At 37.8% G+C, this 23,454-nt stretch overlaps 4 protein-coding genes across 4 annotated transcripts; 1 reads left to right on the top strand and 3 right to left on the bottom strand.

Moving 5' to 3' along the window:
• Positions 1-892: 892 nt before the first annotated feature.
• On the bottom strand, positions 893-8,338 carry si:ch1073-13h15.3 (inactive all-trans-retinol 13,14-reductase). The gene is made up of 11 exons (XM_067576037.1): positions 8,117-8,338; positions 6,739-6,921; positions 5,867-6,108; positions 5,572-5,767; positions 4,267-4,464; positions 4,036-4,155; positions 3,813-3,951; positions 3,303-3,412; positions 2,876-3,042; positions 2,578-2,737; positions 893-2,227 (listed from the first exon to the last, which is right to left on the bottom strand). Exons 1-11 carry the CDS (start codon positions 8,271-8,273, stop codon positions 2,058-2,060), a joined length of 1,842 nt encoding a protein of 613 aa, XP_067432138.1. The 5' UTR covers positions 8,274-8,338; the 3' UTR covers positions 893-2,057.
• Positions 8,339-10,285: 1,947 nt separating this feature from the next.
• On the bottom strand, positions 10,286-11,330 carry gngt2b (guanine nucleotide binding protein (G protein), gamma transducing activity polypeptide 2b). Its single transcript, XM_067576343.1, has 3 exons — positions 11,189-11,330; positions 10,886-10,974; positions 10,286-10,648 (listed from the first exon to the last, which is right to left on the bottom strand). The coding sequence occupies exons 2-3, from the start codon at positions 10,967-10,969 to the stop codon at positions 10,520-10,522; spliced, it is 213 nt and encodes a 70-aa protein (XP_067432444.1). The 5' UTR covers positions 10,970-10,974; positions 11,189-11,330; the 3' UTR covers positions 10,286-10,519.
• Positions 11,331-14,898: 3,568 nt separating this feature from the next.
• tmem101 (transmembrane protein 101) lies at positions 14,899-18,957 on the top strand. The gene is made up of 4 exons (XM_067576342.1): positions 14,899-15,083; positions 16,228-16,408; positions 17,152-17,298; positions 18,109-18,957. Exons 1-4 carry the CDS (start codon positions 14,953-14,955, stop codon positions 18,415-18,417), a joined length of 768 nt encoding a protein of 255 aa, XP_067432443.1. The 5' UTR covers positions 14,899-14,952; the 3' UTR covers positions 18,418-18,957.
• A 1,640-nt stretch (positions 18,958-20,597) lies between these two features.
• On the bottom strand, positions 20,598-22,786 carry LOC137172604 (leucine-rich repeat-containing G-protein coupled receptor 5). Its single transcript, XM_067577110.1, has 2 exons — positions 22,508-22,786; positions 20,598-21,359 (listed from the first exon to the last, which is right to left on the bottom strand). Exons 1-2 carry the CDS (start codon positions 22,784-22,786, stop codon positions 20,598-20,600), a joined length of 1,041 nt encoding a protein of 346 aa, XP_067433211.1.
• Positions 22,787-23,454: the final 668 nt, after the last annotated feature.

Genomic DNA, 23,454 nt, shown 5'->3' with positions numbered 1-23,454 from the left:
CTACTTCCTTTGTTTATGGCTTTGTGAGTCAGTCAGAGCTCAGTATAGGAAAGTAAGAGCTACTGTAGATGTAACATTTATTTTCGGCGAAGTTGTGCACTTAATCTAGCCATGGTAATTATATGGTGTGGTCTACTGAACTTCCAGCCAGGCAAGTCAATATAATTAACTTTTCTCCCTCCCATTTTGCTCCTCGTGCCTTGAACCTGCCTTAGTTAGGCCTTTTTTTATTCCAGTATTGAAAGAAAAAAAATGGTAACAGTAGCTAACAGTAGCATGTAGTAGCAGTGAGAGTATTTTCTAGGCTTACACAGCAGAGGGATGGAGGTTAAGAGAGCGAGAGAGGTATTGGCATCCCACTGGCTGCTTGGACAGAAGGGGCATTCATCCCCTCGGATCCCCCCGGTCGTCTCCTTGAGACCACAGTTTGTCAGCCAATATGCTCACCGTTTACTGAGGAAATGTTCACTTAGTGCAGGAAGTCTGAGGTTTCCCCCTATATGTTTGATTTCAAGAGTTAACCAAACAACACTGGGGTTAGAAGTCAGGTCAGAACAACATAGGTGGGAACTAAACTCAGAGGGGCTTTAAAATCTCAATTCACCAGAGACTGAGAGATCTAATGATTCTTAATAGATAAATAATTGATTATAGGCAATATTTGATTTAATCATATGATCATAGATTAAGGCCTCTAACTGTATTTTTTGTTATATTAAAAACTCTTTGTATCTTTGAGGGAAACAATCTGGTATTTAACAATGACTACATTGGCATAATCTGCCAATGTAGTCATTGTTCAAAGAGGGACAATCCAAAGCTAACGATGATACATATCCAGTGTTCATATAGATCTTTGTCAGTTTTTGCACACTGAAAATGTGGGATTGGATTGACTTGTTTTATCAAGTTTATTGAGCATATATGACAAAAATACAGATACGTGTGCATTATGTGCATTGCAAAAATGACTAAGCTTTGAAATAAAAAGATATACTCTACATTAGGAAAACAATCTGTACATATAGTATATCACAAAAACAGGCATTACAAAATCTTTATAAATCAAGGCAGTTGGTATCATACAAGTATACTAATGATCGAGCATTTTTGATTTTTCTTAGTTTTATAATGCAATGAGATAACATTACTTGAAACCAATATAATACAGTAAAATTGTTCCCCCAATACACTTGAGGGTCAGAATATAAATCAAAAGAATTAAGCATTTTACATAGGACATAAATAAGACAGTAAAATAAAGTTCTTTTCTTCTCATGATTAACGGCCAACCTGTGAAACTTTGTAAATATACTGAGAAGAATCGAAATGTTCCTGCAGCAACAAAGCCAACAAAACCATTTACACCCCCCAGCCAATTAAATGCAATGACTGCAGTATTGCAATTTTAAAAATGTTATTGAGAAGCTGCATGCCTCATTGTGTGGCCTCCCAATTGAATTATAACGATCCAAAATCATCTCTATGTCCCTGGTAGATCATTGACCAGCATAGGCAACAACCTCAAAAGCAAACAAAGTGAGAACATGTGGAAGCTCTAAAGGTAACTAATTAGTAATCAAAACTTACAGGTAGCTAAGTGTGATTAAATATGAAAAAATACTGACTTTTTATGAGAGTTATGAGATATTATGAGTTATTATATATTATATATATAGGATAGATTAACAGACTTAAGGATGCACCAGGCACACACAAAGATTATTCTGGATTATTTTAGAGTCAAAGTTCTCGCGCTTAGCCGTGCTTACGTTAATTGACAAACTTGACTGTGGATGGTGTGACCAAAAAAAACCTCTCATCACTTCTTGAAAAGACATTCACATCAGTTATTTATGAAGTTTTCAGATTTGAATCTGCTAGATTGATATCCAGTCAGAAAATGCTTTAAATATTTTCCTTTTAGAATAAACAGAATATTAAATCAATTCCTGTCTGAACTGTCAGAAAAAGGCACTATTGGATTTATCAGAACAATCAAGGGTCCAGGTTTGTGCAGTTTTACTTTTGTCCTTTAGGGGAAGTAGAGAGCGCTCTCACTGTAGTTTCTTCTTAGCCAGCTGGGCCAGCTCTCTGGCTTTCCTCCTCTTGAGCTTCTTCTTAAGGAAGAGCAAGTCGATGTAGACGATGTGATCTAACACCGTAGAGGCGCAGAGGAGTCCACCATGTAGAGCACCTGCAATTCCACAACTGAACACATCTTGGCCTGAAACAGACAGACAGATACAACTTACTGGATGAAACAAGGCTGCCTGTGGCCTGGATTCAAATCCTTGTCTGTTTTTCCTTTTAGATAATGTTTCAACCTTTGAGAGAGATTAAAACTCGTTTATCTTTGTTACCTAGTCTTACAGTAAAGTGTTTTAACTGTACCACTGAACAAATCCAGCAAAAACTGGCTAGTTCAGCATGAAAAAAAACTACACTGCAGAGAATTTTCACATTTCAATCAATCTGAGGATTTGTTCAGACATTTTCACTCAATCACAAAACACAAAGGACTGAATGTGCAAAAGTTTTTTTAACATTAAAACTTGTTTGTGAAATGGTTCATACCTGAGAGGTAGAGGTTTTTGACAGGGGTGTTGCACCTGTTTCTTGCCACGGCCTCAGCATCAAAACGATCCAGGTTGTGCTCAGCGGAGTACATGGCGCCACGCTGCGCACCCAGGTAGTGCATGTTGGTCAGTGGAGTCGCCACATCCTGGAAAACCAGCTAGAAAACAATTCATACAGATATTTTAATGTCTTAAAAGCCATGAGCAACCTACTGTAACAAAACAATAATGACAAATCAAATATTGTACAAAACATACAACATATAATATGTGAAAGAGAATGACTGCACTCGTACCTTGTCTTTGATTTTAGGGAATAAAGTGCAGGCCCAGTCAAAGAGGTTTTTGGCGAATCTCATTTTGTAGTTGTAGTATTCATCACCCCTTTTGCGGACGGTGGTGTCCTTCCATTCCTCAAACCATTCATACTTCACCATCGTCAGTATTGTCATGCAAGATTTTCCTGTCAACATGAAACAAAACATCAGTCACACCTACTGAGCATGCATGGACACTTAGGTGTGATCTTATCTGGTGTTTTTGGTGAGATCTTATCTAAACACACAAAGATATTGTAATTCTATAGTAGCTGTACTGTCTTTAAAACATGATAATATTCATTTTAGGCACATCTTTCATGTTAGCACATCCTTTCTTCAGAGCATCACTTCCTATCACCACTAATACTAATAACAGTAGAGGAAGCAGTGTGTTGGTTTGTACCAGGGTGTCTTAGTTTGGCCTCTGGGTCTTTGGAAGATGGCATTGTGATGAACATCATGGGAATGTTATCTGGTGCTTCCTCTTTGCTCAATGCAAAGAAGTCCTCCATCCTAAAAAAGAAAAAAAAAAAAGTAAGATGAACTAATGAAAACAAACCACAAGTAATGGCATTTAAATCCTGCAGTTGAAACCAGACTGATGCTCTTCTCCATCTAGAGGACAAACTGGGAACTCTAACTTGGTATATGTCACATAAAAATATGGTTCAAAAATATCAAAATATGGTCAAAAATATTCAGTTACAGATGTGGATGGAATAAAAGTTGACTCATGAGAAAAATAATAAATGTGTAAATGTTCCTGGGAGCAGGCCTGCATCAAGGGAATATTTTTGATTTTTTTTTTTATTTTGAAGTTTATTGTATCTCTACTTCTTATACAACAGCGCCTCCTTGTGGTTACTAAATGCCACCTCTCCACTCAGTGTTCAGTAGTGTTCTGCACACTTACGATTTGTCCATATCGTTGTTTTTGAACAGCCAGAAGTTGGTGGACTCGAGGCCCAACTCCTCTTGAGTTCCATCAAAGCCAGAGAAGACCAAGAACGATCCTCTCCCGTGTTTCATCATGTCCAGTCTTCCCTGAATATCTGTAACATTGGGAAGTTTAGAATAACCTCAAAAGTTCTTTACTAGTGTCATGGCTTTACTTCAAAATCAGTCCTGTCGCTCACCTGGCTTTACTTGAATCTCAGGGGGAAGAAGTTTCTGGAAAGTGGTGAAGATGCCACAGTTTGAGACGACCACAGGTGCATGAACCTCCACTTCCTCCTGACCCTTCCTCACTTTCACACCTGTCACATGACACAAAAGAAGGAGACGTCAGTTCAGTCTGTCTCATCTTCGGTGCAATGTTACCTGGAGAGTATCATCTCTTTAACAGGTGACTTGGATTCACTCCTCACCGTAAGCTGCTCCCTTGTCATTGACCAGGATCTGGGAGACAGGAGCTCTGACCAGACAGTTTCCTCCATATTTCTGGATGGTACGGATGATGTGGAAGGCGATCTCACTGGCACCGCCTTTAGGGTAGTAGGCACCTCGTTTGTAGTGATGAACCAGGAGGGCGTTGATCAGAATACTGGAGTCCTTTGGTGGCACACCTAAACATATACAGAATAAGGGCTTAATATTTACTTGCATTCAATTGTTTCTTTTAATCATAATCTCATCTTGTTCCATCCATCAATAACAAGTCTGCTCATACAATTACATATTGAAATATTAGATTTACGCCAGAGTTTATAATCAGTAAAATATCAGATTAATGTTCCCAACTATTATAACTAAGGAGAACATGAATTGTGTGTTTCTTGCAACATTTATAACCAAGCCGTGGTGAAGAATGAAGAAGCTGAACTCAGAGGTTATTAGGACAGTGATGTTTTTCATTATCTTGGCTCTGAAATGGTAACTATGAGATTAAGTGGAAGAGTTTGAGCTTAGATTTTAGGGTGTTTACGTCCATGTTGGGTGAACGTTGTAGGACTAATAACACTTTTTACACTGTACATTGTCCAGTTTTAGGACAGTCTCAGGACAATGATCCAGACTACGATTTCAACCTGTAATGGACTACAAATAACCTTCAACCTTATATAAAGAACTTATTTAAACTTGGTTTAGAGCTGCAACTATTAATCAGTTAGTTGCCAACTAATTTAATTGCCAACTATTCTGATAGTTAATCGTTTTGAGTAATTCTTTAAGAGGAAAATTCTCCAAATTCTCTGATTCCAGCCTCTCAAATCTGAATGTTTTCTGGTTTCTTTAGTCCTCTGTGACAGTAAACCAAATATCTTTGGGTTGTGGACTGTTGGTTGGGACAAAGGTAGATATTTGAGGACGTCACCTTGGGCTCTGGGAAACAGTGATTGACATTTTTCTCAATTTTCTGACATTTTATGGGCCAAACAACTAATCGATTAATCAAGAAAATGATTACAGACTTATCGATAATTAAAATAATCATTAATTGCAGCTCTATTCTGGTTACTTGTCCCCTGAAAATGAGGGAACTGTATGCAAAGGATATATAGCAGTTCCTACAGTTTTTATCTCAAATTAAAACTAAGAGTCAGCAGTTTAACCTCATAGTCATTGTTTTGCTTTAAATCCAGTGTGCTAGAGCCAACACATCACAAAATGTGTCACTGTCCCAAAACTTTCTGACTGCTCTTTACTTCAGGTTGAGGTTTTTAAGGACCCACCATAGAAGAGATAAGAAAAGATGACATGGAGATCCTTGTTGCTGGTCAGGGTGTTCACCAAGTCTGTTGCGCATGTGCCAGAGAGTTTGAAAACTGGGGAGACGAGGTCTGCGATGCCTGACTTCAACAAGAATAATGACACCCACTGTGGGATCAGCTTTAGAGTTGCCAGGTAGTGGGTCTTCTTAGCTGAGATCTGATGGAAAACGGAGGAAGTTTGGAAGTGATTAGAAGTTCATACATTTTTTTTTGGATAGATGACTGATTGAAAAATGTGTCCACTAGCTAACTGTACCTTCATGAGTTTGAAGAACGTCTCGATGGCCTCCGTGTCATCAGGGAATTGCTTCAACAGGTGGGCTTTCATTTCAGTTTTCCCAGAGAAGATGGTGTACTCCCGTTTCTCATCGCCCTGGCCAATCTGAATGGTGTCAAAATGTTGATTCAGCCTCTGGAACTCCAGCTGGCCCTCAGAGATCTGGTCGAAGGCGATACGCAACAGACTGTTTTCATGGAGCTGACCGATGTAGTGAAGCCCTAGAGGAGAGAGAGAGGAAACATGGTGTATGAAATGGTTATTTTTGTTTTTTTTCTTTCTCAAAGGTTATAACGGCCAAGATAAAGAGTCCTCACCACATCTATTTTAAATACCCTTGTGTGTTGCTCTACATTTTATAGGATGTCATACTGTGAAATGTATTGCGCAGCCATTAAAATGTTGTAAATTTAGTTTAAACATCCATCCAGCTTTACAGAAAGATTCAGACTAACTAAATCAAGGGCAGTTTTTAGTGATCTGGAAACCTCTAATTAGCTAGATAATCCTCAGTGCTGCTCAGACAACTCGGCTGAGTGATGAAGCCAAAATGTCTTTATCTTTAATACTTTTAATTTCCTGCCTTAAAAAAAACTCTTTTTCAGTCTGACTAACAAGCCCCAACTTCCCTGTCATCAGAAACGATTAAATAAAGTATGATTTAAGGAATATCCCTATCCCTATCCCTCTGTCAGCCGAGGTAACAGCACATTTTTGTGGATTTTGTGGCTCCAATATCTGCCATATAGTGACAAGTGAAAACTCAATTTAAATCTTCAAATCATTCCTTTTTTTCAGAAACAGTCTTGCATTGAATGCTGCATTGGAAGCTATAACACAACTTCTCTTACCAACATCAAACTCAAAGCCTTTCTCTATGTAGGTGTGGCAGCAGCCTCCTGCCTGGTCGTGTTGCTCCAGAACCAGGACTTTCTTCCCTGCTTTGGCCAGTGTGGCTCCAGCTGTCAGCCCGCCAATACCACTACCGATGACAATGACATCCAGGTTCTTGGGCACCTTGTCAACACTGAAACCTGAACAGAAACAATTGTATAACAAATACAGAACTGATGTTAATGAGGTAAATGTGTCCAGACAGTTTTAATACAGATGCATTGTAAACATTATCCTGAGCAAGTGCAGAATCTGAGACATTAAAATATGTTTCATAATGTTTGGTTATATAATACAGTCTGAAGGTTGCAGTGCACACTTCTCCTGTCGTAAATATGTGGCTGCTGAACGAATTCCTGTATCTGTGTTCTCCTGTCGGCAATAAACAGCAGATTAGACTGCTAACATAATCTTTTGGTCATAATCTAATTAAGATAAAACACACATGAAAAGCAATTATTGTACAATTGCTAATTTATGACACAGCAAACAGATAATTTAGATAAAGCTATATTGTTAGCAAAGATCACTAGTTGTAAGAACTATAATACGTTGTATTTTATCAAAGAAAGGTAAACTGAGAGAGGATTACTTTCTGACACCTTGAAATTGAGTAAAGTTTATTTATATAGCACATTACAATATTTATATTACAATACATGATAAAAGAAAGACAAAGCAATAGCCTATATATGATTTGTTTTTAATTAAAAAATAAAATAAAATAAGATAGAGAAATTATTGGATTTAAAGAACACTACAACTCAAAGGCATTTTTAAAAAGATTTAACATTCAAAACATTAATTATAAATTTTATACAAAGTATCCTGTTTTTTGTTTATCCTGTACTTTTGCCTTTAAATACTCATTAGCTAAATTTAGCTAGTTTACCATTAGCTTGGGTAATTATAACTACACTCATTTGATTCGGTGTCAGTGGAGACTTTTAGTACAGAAGAAAATGTGAGTAAAATGTTTTAATTATTACAAAATGTGCAAACTTATAACTGTAATATGGTGTATATTTAATGCTAATCTTCAGACAGACTAGCAAGCTATTATACTGAACTTAAAATTAGGATAGTCCACATCTAATGTCATTTTTAAGTGTGCATTCAGATTGGGAGAATGAGTATTAGAGCTGTTTACTGTTGTTTCATATCATAACATATTAATGTAACATAATTATTAAATGTATTGTATCTTGTTAAATTGTGTATTTGCCAGTAAATAAACTTCTTTATCAAAATATTGCATCACATTGTCTCACTATGATGTTGCATTCAAGCATTTCGATAATCATGACTCCTTGAACACAACTGCAGTGACTTTACCTTGCTTGATGACTTTGTCCCGCTTCTTCTGATCATACTCACGAGGTCCAGGTGGTCTCACTGACTCCAGCGAGAAAGGGCTCCGTTTCCCAAACAGATACCAGTACGTACCCCCTGCCCATATAACAAACCACACTAAGACAATCAAGAGCCACATTGTGGAGACGATCAAGTCACTGTAAGTTGGTTCAGTGTTGTCTGTAGCAGAGTTTCACAACAGCAGTGACAAGTTTCTTCTGAACTTAGCTCCCCTCAAAAGGGTCCTTTTATAGGCAGAGTGCCAAAGGTCTGGAGAAGAAGGGCAGGAGTTTCATATGTAATACTATTCGTGTTATGACAAGCAATAAAGATAAAGTGGTGAAAGACCCATTTTTTCTTATGATGACAGTGCACAGATCACAATAATGTGTTACACCAAATAATGGCAAATTAATTGCTGAGCACCGACAAAAGCCCCACAGGAAAATGAGAGGGCACTTTAAATTTTCATCACTTTTCTTTTTTCAATGATCTGATGTTGTAACTGATGGATTTTATATCATAAAATGGATTTATCCCTCCTTGGATTTTCATATTTCACTTTTCTTTAAACTGCATAACAAATCAGCAGCATATTCAAAAGTCAGTTTTCTTAAAGTAAACAAAATCTTCCTTTTAGATGTTTAGAATTAACACAATTAAAACACTTCATGTTGTAATCTAAAGGTTGCAACATATTTTGTTTGTCTCCTGTATGTAGTATGAACATATAGGAAATAGATTAGATGTATCCACAATTGCTCTTATCTGATAAGGCAATTAAGATAAAGAACACACTATGGACAAGTCATCCTAAACTTTATACATACAGCGTGCAGTTTTATGTCTTTACAACAGTGCAGCAGAGTGATATCACTGACTTTCAGCTTTTCAGGTCCAATAAGGACAGAGTTAGCAATACCAATAGGGGGAAGAATTTACACCCAGCCTTCTTCAAAGACACATGAAATCCAGACATTTCACAATGCACAACACTTGGATAACACTAAAACTAACCGTCAATTACATCAACAACTTATTTCTTCTGAAGGAGGATAATAAACATAAATCCAAGGTCATGTGATATATGATAACATAGTTTTTTTTGCTGCACTGTCGTTTCATGTGGTCCATGCACGGACTTTGTTCTCAAGTTATACATTGATTCAGTTGACTTTTAGCTACAGATTTAATCTTAAAGCAGAGATAACGTGAAATCATAGGCTAATTTTCTTTTTTTCATTTTTTCATTTTAATACATCACATATAACATTTGATGTATCTAAAAATATAACTAAATGCAGATTGGTTTGGTTCAGGTTATATTTAGTGATATAATTTACTGTTACTCGTTTTTTCCTCCTCAGTTATCTTATAAGCAATTATGCACTTTAATGAATCAATAACTCAGTTTACATGACCAGTGTTATTATCATAATTCATAGTCTTATCAATAATTTTATAAGAAGATAAGCAGGGACCTCAAACTTTAGGGGTGCACAATTTGTTTTGGCCTTAGTTTTAAACTTTAATTTTAAAGTGACATATTCATATATCACTAAGTCCCTTTAGATGATAAGTAAACATAAGTAGGTCACTATTTTCTTGCACAGATTAAGATGTGCAAAGTTGCCTAAATTCACTGGACTGAAAAAGGTTTAGTGCAGCACATATTTACAAACTTAGAAATTCAAACTACACTTACAAAACATATATTCATACTGATAGTTGTGTTGCAAATGTTCAACAAATTATGCGCAGCCAATTAGTTGTTGCCCGAATTGAAAATGACACTAATTGGATGGAGAGCTCGAAATGGAAGCCGGGATGAGGCCGCGGGAATAAGCTTAAAGACTTTGATACAGGAAGCAGCTCTGTGTCAACAGGCCTGTGTGAACGACCGTGCTGCAGCAAAGAAATCCTATTATGAATTAGACTAAGCAGTTGGTGCACAGCTCCTGTGACTTTGCCCTGCTTTGTGCAGTAACACACAGTCACACACATATAAACGTCACGTTGATTTGTCAGAGATTTTGGAACCAAACAATATGTAAGTCAACCATATTTAATATTAACCAATAAGATAACGTGAGATGAGTGCAATAAGAGTGCTGTATATGCTAATGTATATCAAGAATCACAGAAGTCATGCAAGGTCAAAGCTTTGTACAGCTATTTGCATTTAATTACAAATTGACAAATAAACATTGTTATATCAACAGGTACATACAGTAATCCAGTGATGGAGAAGGGTCTTTCTCCTGGTGGGGTATACCGTTACAGCTTTTAGTTTTCTTACTATTGTACATTTTTATCCATAAGAATTCTACAGGAATAACCAGATCTCATAAAAAATAACGTGACTTTTCCCTGGATGTCCATGTGCTATGTTACTATACAGCCTCCCTTGTCTCCCTTGTAGGGGTTCTTGTCATCTGGAACGCCCTTAATCAGCGGATCATTTGGTGCCCTTTCCTCCACAAAAGAAATAGTTTCTGCACAGTTTGCACCCACCTGTCATTCAGAGGAAAGATAAAAACAATTGTGAGTTTTACAACATTAATCGTGTTGTTTGTCAGAGGCATAAAGACAAAAACTTGCATGCTATAAATTCACTCCAAATGTTTCTTTCACATTGTTTTAAATGGAAGAAGCTTCCAGTAGAAGCTTATAGTAGAGTAGTGATTTTTCACAATTAATGGCAAGGAAATATGAAATTCAATTTTAAAAAAAGAGACATTATTTACTTACCGGTGTCCTAGCTGTGCTTACTTCCTTCTTCAATTGATCAAGTTCCATTTTCAGGATTTCCTTATCTGACATATCCCGAGCCATCCTGGCTGTAAGAAGAGATTGAGATGCTTGTTTCAAAATACATTCAAATGTCACAACCAATGCCTAAAAGTGTACTCTCAAAGTGCTATAACTTGTAGTTTCTTTAGGTTATTTTCATACTCCTATTTTCCTTCAGATCTTTCAATTTCAAAAATACCTTTTACTCAAAAATAAATGTAAATCCAGCGAAGACAAATGTATGAAGCATTAATATCTTACCTGTTGAATGGTGGGATCCCCAACAAACAAAGAAATGTGTTGGCTCCTAAGAGCTCATCAACTGTACGTCTTCTTCTAGTCCGGTCACTTCCTCACACTGACTGATCTGTGCTGTCCCACTGCTCTTCATCCCCAGCTGATCCCTGCTCCTGGCTTTTGGGGGAGGTCGGCACAGGATTGGACCTGATGTCACCAATCCCCCGTGATGAGATTAAACAATCAGGAGCCATAACCCCTGAACAGGAAGGAGGAAGGGTTGAGAACACGGATCCTTACAGATCTGCAGACAACATAGATGTGAAAGTGAGACACTGAAATAGAACCGATACAAGTGTTGGTGAAGGATATTAAACTCTTACTGCAAACTTTGGCACAGAAACCAAAACACATGTATTATAAGATGTGTAACTTCATCTAACCCATATATTAACATTTTTACACTGGTACTTTGGGCTTTAATGTGTTAATTCAGTGAAAAAGAATATAATAAAGGTTTACATATGTGGTAGTAGGGTTCATTGAGCATTTGTGCCAAAAGAAAGGAGTTCAAGTCTTCATCACTGATTTGATTATAAACTTTAATCTTGCCATCTATCCAATCAGGTGCTCTACCAACGTCATTCTAATTAACTCTCTGTGGACACGCAGCAGGCTACAGCCGATGTTTTTGTGAATAAATTATTCAAACTGCATACTGTATACGCTTCCTAAGCAATATTGCATCATAAAAGCAACAAGGAAGGAGTTTGTATGTTCTCTTGTTTATATCCCGTATGTGTGAGCGCAATACTTTTTATCACACAGCCTCTCCTGATCTCACTTGAGCTTTTACTTTTTTCTTTGAACTGTCTTTTATTTCTTTTAAATTGCCTTTTATCTTACATTACTGGAATTGGTTTTATCTGTTGTATCATAAAATCAAATGTTTTATGATTTTGCTGCTTTTAATTTGCTGCCCTGTGTGGAGCATTTTGTAACATGGGCTGTGAAAAGTGCCATAAATAAAGATTATTATTATCATTATTATTGATAGATTGGCAATCTGTTTAGTGTGAACCTGCAAGGCATAAATTGATATAGATAAGTGAAGGATGGTGTGTGTTTGTTTGCAGTCTGAAGTGGGTTTTTTTTTTAAGAAAATGGCCTGACAAAATGATCAAGATGCTATGTTGAATATATCCAGAATTTCAGTGTAACTGGGGTGGTTTATCTGTTCAAACTTTATAAAGTTTTATACAATATTCATGTCCTGTGAAACTAGTTTCACCACTCTGTGCTAATCACCTCCAACTGACTTTTCATCTGAGACATGACAAGCTACTGATCCTTAACTAAACCTTCAGCAGGACTCACCTTATAAGCCATTTTCAGGATCTGGGTTAGTCTCATCTACTAAAGATTAACCTGAGAAACGTCACTGTGGATTAACAGCAGCGTTGGTACGCTCCTGAACATTATGAATGCCTGGTGGGTCACTGAACACCTGATGGAAAGCTTCCTCCTCTTCTTCATTCCTGCTTTTGTTGTGTAATTTGAACAACTTTCATTTCTACGACTAACTATTGCACTAAACTGCAACCATTTTTAGGAAATGGCCTTACTGACAAAGATAAGTGTGCAGGCTTTTTAATGTTTCTTAAGACTTTTTGATTATTTAACATTATTGCTGAAATGATTAACTGAGTAGTCGATTGATAGAAAATGTACTAAATATTTTAATTAATTGTTTAAATGATTTTTTCAGCAAAAATACCAACCATTCTCTGGTTCCAGTCTCTCAAATGTTAGTATTTAATTGTTATCTCTGTATTATATCACTGTAAATTGAATATCTTTGGGTTTTGGACTTTGGACTGGAAAACAAGCACTGTGAAGTCGTCTCCATGAACTCTGGGAACTTGTTGTGAGCAGGGGTGTCGCTGCCATTGAGGACACAGTCATGTCCTTGGTTGGTCCTTCGGTTCAGAAAAGTTTGAGGAGTTTATGTTCTACAGTAACACTGACAGTAATTATAAAATTACATCAATTGATTGTAAAATGAAAATAATTATTATGACTGATTAATTAATACTTATACTTATTAGTGGGACTGTTACAATCATAGATTCTTTTTAAGATGTTGTATTTCACCACCACAAGGGGAAGGCAATCATGAATGGAGATAAAATTTGCTGAAAATGTTTTGTAACAGTTAAATTAATAAAGAAAATATGGAAAAAGAAAATTTAACAGGCTTTTTTGGTGGCTAGTAAAAAAGGTCTTACAGCAAGTGGGGTTGAACTGGGGTACTTTGGACTATCTCTAAAATCATGGTTCATTTCATAGCCAGTCCTTTCTATTTTCTTACAGACTAAACAACTAATCAATGAATCACAAAAACATTTAACAATATGAAAAAATAATGCTTAATCGCAGCCCTAACTCCTATATTTAACTATTTTAGTTAAAATATTAAACTGTTTTATGTGCTTGTTTGATTAAAGTTGCTGAACTTGGCAGAAATGTTTGGGTAATTCTTACAAAGTATTACACACAATTTATCTTATCAAATCAGACTTTTTTTTTTTTTTTTTTTTTTTTTTACAGAATTGGGCCTTTAACTTTTATGCATCACTAATAAAGGCATTTTTTATAATGATCTACTACTGTGATGATCAAATTCAAATCTGCTTTATTGGCATGAATTTCACAACAGCAATGTTGCCAAAGCATCGAAAATCAATGAAACAAAATAACATTAACACAACCTTAAGATTTATTGATATATATTAATCATATATACACAGTATATCCTATGTATTTGTGTGTGTGAATGATGTGTCTGTCTGTCATGGGCTACTTTCAGGGACAAATTTCAGACTAAAGACTAGTTCATGGGGGACAGCTTGTCCAATTGGGAACAAAAGCGATGTCCCCAATTGGTAAAATGCTGATTTTTGGGTCAGTGGTTAAGGTTAGGGTAATGGTTAGGGTAAGTCTCCAGGAAATGAATGTCAGTCTATGTAATGTCCCCAAAGGTGACCTAGGTCAATGTGTGTGTGTGTATGTGTGTGTATATATATATATGTAGGTCATTAACTGTCCCTCAGGCTGTGGCATGTTGATACATATTGGGCAGCAAGATATGTCTTGTCTCCTTCTCCTAGAGTTTTTTTGTTTTTAATTTTGAGAGGTCATTAATCACTTTGAAATCTGAATTTAAGGAGGAGAACTTGTTAAAGTATAGGTTCCTTATTTCATTTAATGTTTTAAATTCAATGAAAGGAAGTCCATCTCTGTCTCAACCTCACATGTCGAACAGCGACCACATATTCTGTTTTCTTTTAGTTGACATGATTTTTTTTTGTGTGTCGTCCTTTTTGTTTGCTAATTTGTGGTCACTGAGCCTGTACTTGGGTAGGATCTGTCTCTGCTTTCTATCTCTCACATTACAGATATTCTGCCATTTTTTGCCAATCTTTTTCAGGCCAGTAGATGGTAGTGTTGTACTTCTTGTCCTTTTCTCTTGCTATGACCCTTCCATGGACGTATGGAGCTTTTCCAGGCCATTTGGATTTGTCAGCCAATAGGAGGACGCCTCTGTGTTCGAAACAGGAATTCCCTTCAAAATAAAAGCCAAGGAGTAACAGCTTGAATTGAATACATTGCAGGTGAAAATACACGTGCTATTATTTTGACAAGTGCATGTATTCTTTGCCCGGAATTCCATTGAGTATCCGCATCGCACCTGCGCACTTGGCGAATCGATCCGAAGAGCAGCGAACATGGCAGCCCCTAGTAGGAAACAGATATTGAGGTTTCTCGCCCAGTTAGGAGCGTTTATTTTGACTCGGTTCGGGTTTTGGAACTGCTTCAGTATGTTGATGCTGTTTGCTGAACGCGCGGACTCAAAAAGGTAAGAAAAAGAGTGAATGAGCGGACGTTAAAGTAGCTAACGGTAGCTAACGAGCTAACGGCAACCTGACTAAACTTTGCGTCAAACCTTTAAAAACACAGTTTTCATTCTTAAGATCGTCTGCAAAGATGTTTATAGTTGTGCAGATATAATAACTGGACAACACGCCTTTCGTATCTTCTCTGTTTAGGGTGTAACGTTAGCTAATAGGAGTTATATTTCAGCAATTAGATCAACCCTCTCCAGGCTGAAACCATGTGCACTTTGTTTAAATTAAGATAAGTTCCGTCTTGGCTGCTCTGTAATTTTTCAGCCGGACAGCGAACAGTCTGTAATTTTTGTAGTCTAATCGTGGTTTTACTCTCACATGTTCACTGGGTGTGTATTGTTTCAATCACTTTGCGGTGGGCTGGGCTTGCTCAGACAACCACACCCCTCTGAATTATCCTGTAATTATAGAAGCTTTAAAGAAAATGTGTACAGTCTTTGTCATACCTGCCTGACTCTCATTTGAGTTATTTTTCATCTCACTCTCAGTCAGTAGCCATATAAGCTTCAGATAAATTTTTAAATACATTTTTGTACAAAATGACTGTGTGGACACACTCGATTTTTGCCCCCATCACTAACATTGAAAACACATTTGAAGGGGATCTTTTAACAGCATTTATTGTCTCCTGCAGTGTTTTTAACTGCTGATCAGCTGTTTTAGGATATTTTCTAGTGTTATTTGAGTTGGCTAGTGTTGAAACATCTAATGAACAATCACTGTGCAAACATTCATCTATCTGGTGCAGGTGTTGAGTGCAGTTTCAACAGATTTTTATGACTAACTTTGTATTTTGATTCCTCTATACCTGACAAAGATCCAATTGGGGCTTTAAATGCTGTATTTATCTCACTGTGGTACTGAAGAATATTTCTCGTGTGTCTTTTGTGAGATAGAAAAAATGGAGCCGCAGTTATGATAGAGTTTATCATTAGATAAAAACTATTTCAAGACAAAATCCTGTCATTAAAACAATATTTAAGATCTCGCTGCAGCAGATTTATTATTCATCTCTCTACAACACACAATAATATATACATACACACATACACATAAATTTGATTTGAAGCTCTTTTGATTCATTCCTCTCTCCAGGAAGCCAGACATTCATGTACCGTACCTGTATGTGGACATGGGGGCTGCGGTGCTGTGTGCCAGCTTCATGTCCTTCGGGGTGAAGAGGAGATGGTTTGCAATGGCCTCTGCCATACAGCTGGCCATCAGCACTTATGCGTCATACGTTGGAGAACAGGTGTACTACGGGGACTGGCTGAAGGTGAGTCACAGTCTGTGTGTTTTACTGTAATGAAGCAACACTGCTGTTCAGTTATTAGCGTGTTTCTGAACACAGAGCATCATCATCCATCATCACCAGACTCCCTGCAGCTTCACCTTTGATTATAACTGCTGTTTTCTAATATGAGTTCATCATAATAATCATCATAATGTGTCCACAAATGACAAACACAAATTAATTAATTTAGGCAAATAAAGTATCAACATCATCAGGATTTTTTTTCATAACATTTTTAACATGTCCAATATCGGATACCAGTCTCAGCAAGTCACCCAGAGTTATGTGTTAAGTATCATAAAACAGCGTCAGTGGCTCCCCAGCTGCATGTTTTACATAATATATGGTCCAGCTCATTGTTATCCAGCCTCGGTTACCTCTCTCTAATCTGTGGCTTCTTTAGAGTTTATTTTACTTTGCATAGATACGTCAGCTGCATTGAACTGTGGCCCCATTCAGTCACCTCTGTTCATATGCTTATAAACAATCGCTTGTTTTGCAATGAAGCAATGTTTCAAATGCAGTCTTATGCATTACTGTCCTTCACCTGCTGAATTCTGATCAGTCAGAGGTTAAATTTTCCCAAATTGGATATGTATCAGCTTTAGAAGGATATGAAAGTGTCCCGGAGAAGTCTGACTTGTATTGTTTTATCATAGATAGACATTATAACAGATATTTACTTTCTAGTAGATTGTTACAGCCTGAGCTTTACTGCCCTGCAGGTTCGAATGTATTCCAGAGCGCTGGCCATTATCGGAGGCTTTCTGGTTCTGGCCAGCGGGGCGGGGGAGGTGTACAGACAGAAACCCCGCAGCAGGTCCCTGCAGTCTACTGGACAGGTTTTCCTGGGAGTCTACCTCATCTGTGTGGTAAGAGCCATGTCATGTTTTATAGATTACTTGAAGAGTTCAGTAGGTTATTCTGCTTCTCTTTACAGCAAAATGAGACCAATAAGGTTGTTTAAACTGGAACAGAGCGGTCTCATTGACTTGCAATGCAAAGCAGATTACATTTAATCAACTGACGAAGGCTCTTATTCAAATGATCATGAAGTGCACTTTGTTAAGAGAAAATGCCAGAGACCACATATTAAAATGTTAAGAGCTGATTTTGGTTTTAACTACTAATTCAGCGATTAATCCATTAGTCAGTCGACAGAAATTAATCAGCATTTATGTTTTTAATATAATGATAATATAATAAACGCTATGTACTGTAAATAGCACCTCGGCACCACAATGAAATGAAATCCAGCAATTAAAAGTTTAGAGAATAAAATACCTGAAAATATAATACAATTGATTAATCGTTTAAGTCTTATTTTGAAACAAAAACTCAAAATATTCTCTGGTTCCATCTTCTTAAATGTGAAGATTTGCAGCTTATCTCTGTTATTGTGTTTATATTTGTCAGTTGCAGCCCTTCTTAGTTTGGATTCACAGTGTCTGGCCGTCTCCTTGACATCCATCCATGAAAAAGATCTACTTTAAATCCATTTTTACAAACCAGATAGTCATAATTTATATTCACTTTAATTCTACATGTTAACTGAATCACATCTTTACCTATAATCAATATCATCTTCACAACAGAGATTAAAAGAAAGAGCAAACAAACCAAAGTCTGTTGTCAGTGTGTGACATTTTTAATTGAACGCAGTACCACTTCCCCTCCACTAGGTGTACTCCCTCCAGCACAGCAAAGAGGACAGGCTGGCCTACCTGAACCACATCGCCGGGGGAGAGATCACCCTGATGCTGCTGGAGGTGCTGTTCGGGGTGCTGGCTCTCGCCTTCCTCTCCGGCTGCTACATCCGTCTGGCCGCGCAGATCCTGGCCACCGTCCTGCCTCTGGCGATCCTGCTCATCGACGGCAACCTGGGCTACTGGCACCACACCCGCAAGGTGGAGTTCTGGAACCAGATGAAGCTGATCGGACATAACGTGGGCATCTTCGGCGCCGTGCTGATCCTGGCTACCGACGGTTGAACCCTCGGGCGCTCAACAGACAACTTTTACAGACCGAGGCGTCTGCGCAGGATGAGATCGCCGGTCTTAACGTCACAGCCCGGCTGTGCTTGAAGCCGCCGTCGCTCGGTGACCTCTCAGGATTCAAACACTTGCTAAGCTGAGACCGTCGGACGTAGGCCGTGACGATTGTCTTTGCCTACCAGCTGGTAACTTTCCTTTTGCAAGAAAGAAAAACACGAGCTTCCTTTTTTTTTTTCAATTTTAATAATTTATTCGGATTCATGTTTACATTTTTGTGTGTTATGCTCTGAAAAATGTCACAAAGTATTGGTACTGTATCATATCTACAGGGAAAATACCGTTTTCTCCAAAATCTGAAGTAGTTTGACAATGTTTTATAGTATATGGTTTTAATATTTTACATATAGGCCTACAAATAAAGGGAAACATCAAATTTAACCATTTGTACCAGTTCAACAAATTTGGTACAATTGCTAATGAAATGGGAGTTCTCCAGTTCAAGCCATTTTGTAATAAACACTGTTTTGTTGCTTTTAACTTGTGGTTTCCATTCAATTTTATAAGAACCGCTTTTATATCTAAATATTGTTCACATTTTTTTATTAAATATCAATTTAGTTATATAATGCTTCACAAAAGATTAGTCATTTTTTGCATATTTTCATCATTAAAGTTTCATTATTTCACTGATTACTGCAAACTGTTTAATGTACTGCAGTCGTGTTTATTTCAACATCACTACATCAGCTTTCTATAAAGTGCACAGTGTTGCACAGGATGAAAGACTGGATGTAACTGATGCTTCATGGACTGTTAGTCTGTCTGAGCAGTGAGGTCTGGGGACCCTCAGGGGTCTCTGAGGGGGGTTCCCAGCAAAAAGGGGAATAATTTATTTTCACTATAATTCCATCCATAAGTGATACAATGATAGAATGTATGAATATACTATATATGTATATATATACACTATATTTGGTCATGGGTTTCATACACTTTCTGTAATAAAACATCTAAAAGCAAAAATCTTATCAAACGGGGGTCCGTGGTCTGATTTGTGTCAAGTTATAATAAGATAAGCTATGATTATAGGTTTGCTACTAAAGGAGACACTTCACCTTTGATCATTGATTTTTCTGTTGAGTCCAGATAATTATGACTGTTAGTCATTTAGTGCATTTGAATATCTGTCATGTGTTGGACGGCCTGAATCCATTAAACACTTTTATTAAAATGTTTTAGCGTAGGCTTAAATCAAAGTGTTAATATCAAACTGGTCAGTTTGCTGGCTGAGAACTGTTACAGTACTTTGTTTTTTAACTGCTGTTGCATTAATAAAGTGACCACAGGTGCATTCAAATATATGAGAATCTGAGTTATTCTCCAATATTGAGACAACCACCATGGTGTGACCAATTACATCACTGTTGTAATATCTCACAGCCCAGAATAGAAAACGTTATAGGTTAGTATGCACTGTGTGGTTCAAGCTCATGCAGTTTAATAAGGTCAGCGGCTACAAGAAAGATCAGATATTGGAGCGCGACCAGTTCTCCACACGCCCGAAGACGTGATTAGAAGAGACAACTAGATGTACTGACTGAAGTCTGCACCAACCACCACACCCACGTTCACAAAGATCAGCCTCTGATGTTTTTTGAGCGGGCGCTCATCCCAAAGAGGCATTTCTGCTTTGCTATAATAAGCAGCATACAGTTGCTGTAGGATGCGTGTTATTTTAACTTTAGACATCTTGTGGTGCAGTGACGGCCTTTTCCAAACATTCAAAATACATGTTAAGGAGCCAGACAGGTGGATAATTGTAACGCTGTTGCTTAAAATATATATATGTAGATTCAAAAAGATACTGAAATAGCTTGTTAGTCTTGCCACAAAGCTATAATGTTGAATAAATAAATAAATCATATGCTCCCTCTCATGCAAAGATTTTAAAGGGCTGTTCTGCACTTTTTTACTTTCTTTTCCCTCCTTTCAGCTACAATAATTGCCATAAAAATATAGAAAGCCAGGAGAAATGAAGGTAAATACAAAAAAAGCTTTAAAGGGTCTAAATACTGTACAGAACTGTAGTCAATAAAACATATTTTGTGGCAGCCTCCAGTACCACACCGCATCTCATTCACAAAACACCTGATCATGAATGAAACAAATCATTTTTCTTATCTCTGTGACTCTGTATCACTTACAGTTTGTTTGTTCTTCTCGTTGTGTTCTGCTTTGAGCAGCGCACCAATCACAGCGAGCATGACCGTGATGGTGATGACGAGCACCGACGCCGTCTCAGTTATACACAGCTGGCTGTCCACTGAGGACAGGGAGACCCCGGCCTGCTGAGCAGGAGCGTGACAGATGATTTCTTTATAGTCCCCCACATACAGATGTCTAACGTGCTGGATCTTGCTGAAGACGCGCTGCAGCTCGCAGTCGCAGGTCCAGGGGTTGAGGGACATCTGAAGGTGGGTGCTGGTGGTCTGGAGCTTCAGGAAGGTCTTGAACCTGATGTGTTCCAGCTGGTTTCCCTGGAGACCCAGCAGAGTCAGACTCCGTAAAGGAGCCAGAGCCATGGTCTCGATCGCTGAGATGTTGTTGTGGTTGAGCAGCAGCACCTCCAGGCTTTGCTGCCTGCTCAACAGGCCGTCCCTGAGGGTCATCAGCTCGTTCCCTTCCAGGCTGAGGAAGCTCAGTCGAGACAGGCTGCTGAAAGCTCCGACATCCATCGTCCGGATGAGGTTGTAGCTCAGGTCCAGTTTTTTCAGGTTCTCAAAGTCACCCAGTGAAGAGGGGTCCAGGTGCTGCAGCAGGTTGTGGTCCAACCAGAGCTCCTGGAGGGAGGATAGACTCTGAGAGAAGTCCAGAGGGAGCCAACGCAGCTGGTTATGACTCAAGTCCAGCTTCTCCAGAAATTGTAGTGATGACAGAGACTGAAATTATTTAAACACAATGATGGAAACTGTGAAATCATTTGAATGTAGGCCAGAAATTAGGCATCACTATGACCAGCAGATTAGAAATAATGTCAAAAAGAGTGGAAAGAGTTACTCAATCAATCATTCCTCCTGTTCACACTGACCATTAAGAGATCCCTTCCTGATGTGCTTTCAGTGTAAGCGATGGGGGACAAAATCCACAGTCCTTATTTTGTTGTAAAAATGTATTTTCAAGTTTATGTGAAGCTAATGTGAGGCTTTATCTGTCCAATTTACTCTAATCTAGAAGAATATCTTCCAAAGTAAATCTATTTAGTACAAATTCCCTTTTTGTTACTTTCCTTCCACTGCAACTCAACAAGGAAACAAAAATGGATTTTTCCACCAAAAAAGCTTTTATCCACTTAATATCCACTTACATCCACTTTATTTGACTTACTCAGACGGCCGAAGCCTCTTATAAGCTTCAGATCAACTTTTAAATGCATTTCTGTGTAAAACGAGGACTGATGACGGATTTTGGCCCCCGTCACTTACACTGGAAGAGCATTTGAAGAGGATCTTTTAATGGTCAGTATAAACAGGAGGAATGACTACAGCAAGAAAAACATGTTTCAGTGTTCATATGGATGCATGACTTGTTTTAAGACACCCTTGAAATATTATGAACCCATCCTTTAAGTACAATTTTGAGGTACTTGGGTATTACTACTCTTCTATATTTCAGAGGTAAATATTGTTTTTACAGGATTTATTTCACAGCTTTGAACTTCTACTTAAATATACAATTTGGTGCTTTGTTAAAGATTAAACTACCAGTGTATAAAGTATTTAAAATTAGTTCCACCTCCACAAATGAATGCAGAAGTAATAATAATGAGATAATAATAAAATATGTAATAATAAAAGGCCATTTTTCTGCATAGAGTAGTTTTACTTTTGATATTTTATTATATTTGGCTGATGATACTTCTGTTCTTTCACTTAAGTACTATTCTGAATGTAGTTTTTACTTCTAACTCAGTATTTTCACCTTTAATTATATAAAGAATCTGAATATTTCTTCCACTACTGATCAAAAACAGTGTTAAATGCAGAAAAATCTACAATAAAATGAAACACACAGCTTATACATTTGTTACCTTTGACTGCACAGTCTGGATGCTGTTGTTGGACATGAGGAGGATCTTCAGTGACCACAGCCCTACGAAGGATCCGTTGCATACCTCGGTCAGCTGGTTCCCACTCAGATCCAGCAGCCAGGTGCCGTGAGGGACGCCGGCTGGGACTCGGACCAGTCCACGAGACCTGCAGTCCACAAGGTCAGAGGATTCGTGGCACATGCAGCGGCTGGGACACAACCTGACGCCCGACACCACCGTGCTCACAAGGAGAGGCAGCAGAGGAATCACACCCAGCATTTTGCAGACACTTGCAGAATATGTTTGCCCTCTTGTGTACAGAAACACAGCCTGCTTCAGTGGAAAGATGTTGATGTCATTTCTCTCTGAGTGGACATTGACTATTCCTGATTATGGAGGGATTATGAGCTTAAACAGATAATCACAAAACAACCCTATCTGGGGGGAACAAACCTGGTCTGTTTTGGACTCATTCCTAAAATAAGGATTTATATCCAACATGGACGCATGAAGCTGTTTTTTGGTGATAGCAGTAAAGTTATCTTGTTATTTCTGCATCACATCGCACAAGATTATGAGGATTTTTTCATAAGTACATCTTTGAGAGTTGCTGGAGGAATCAGCTTGTGACCCAGCATGTTAGAGATTACGCTGGTCTTAATGGTTACATGATGTTATAGTCTGTTTTGTTATGTTTGCAACCTGCAAACTTAATCTGAATATCTTTTGTTGATACAATATTAAATCATCAGTAGTCACAATGTTAAAAAAAGCCACAATATGCTTTCAAAACCTGCAGCACTCTGGATTATTAAACAAGTATGATATGATTCTAATAATTAATGGAAAAAACTACCAAAATTGTTCAGGTAGCAGCTTCTCAGATGTGAATATTTGCATGTTTTCTTTGGGTTTTGTGCTGTTTAAACATTTGATTAAGTGACCTC

Source organism: Thunnus thynnus, chromosome 20, assembly GCF_963924715.1.
Source record: "Thunnus thynnus chromosome 20, fThuThy2.1, whole genome shotgun sequence".
Classification (NCBI taxonomy): domain Eukaryota; kingdom Metazoa; phylum Chordata; class Actinopteri; order Scombriformes; family Scombridae; genus Thunnus; species Thunnus thynnus.
Note: the sequence above shows the minus strand (reverse complement) of the source record. Positions and strands in the feature narration are given on the sequence as shown.

What these genes read in the sequence shown, in the direction of transcription:
- tmem101 (XM_067576342.1), top strand. Translation starts at nt 14,953, where the DNA reads ATGGCAGCCCCTAGTAGGAAACAGATATTGAGGTTTCTCGCCCAGTTA. An exon ending in GAACGCGCGGACTCAAAAAG is followed by an intron (nt 15,084 to 16,227) that starts GTAAGAAAAAGA and finishes TCCTCTCTCCAG; the next exon opens with GAAGCCAGACATTCATGTAC. An exon ending in GAGTCTACCTCATCTGTGTG is followed by an intron (nt 17,299 to 18,108) that starts GTAAGAGCCATG and finishes CCCCTCCACTAG; the next exon opens with GTGTACTCCCTCCAGCACAG.
- gngt2b (XM_067576343.1), bottom strand. Translation starts at nt 10,969, where the DNA reads ATGGCTCGGGATATGTCAGATAAGGAAATCCTGAAAATGGAACTTGAT. An exon ending in TAAGCACAGCTAGGACACCG is followed by an intron (nt 10,649 to 10,885) that starts GTAAGTAAATAA and finishes TCTGAATGACAG; the next exon opens with GTGGGTGCAAACTGTGCAGA.
- LOC137172604 (XM_067577110.1), bottom strand. Translation starts at nt 22,786, where the DNA reads ATGCTGGGTGTGATTCCTCTGCTGCCTCTCCTTGTGAGCACGGTGGTG. An exon ending in TCCAGACTGTGCAGTCAAAG is followed by an intron (nt 21,360 to 22,507) that starts GTAACAAATGTA and finishes AAATAATTTCAG; the next exon opens with TCTCTGTCATCACTACAATT.
- si:ch1073-13h15.3 (XM_067576037.1), bottom strand. Translation starts at nt 8,273, where the DNA reads ATGTGGCTCTTGATTGTCTTAGTGTGGTTTGTTATATGGGCAGGGGGT. An exon ending in TGACAAGGGAGCAGCTTACG is followed by an intron (nt 4,156 to 4,266) that starts GTGAGGAGTGAA and finishes GTCATGTGACAG; the next exon opens with GTGTGAAAGTGAGGAAGGGT. An exon ending in CAAAAACCTCTACCTCTCAG is followed by an intron (nt 2,228 to 2,577) that starts GTATGAACCATT and finishes TGTCTGTTTCAG; the next exon opens with GCCAAGATGTGTTCAGTTGT.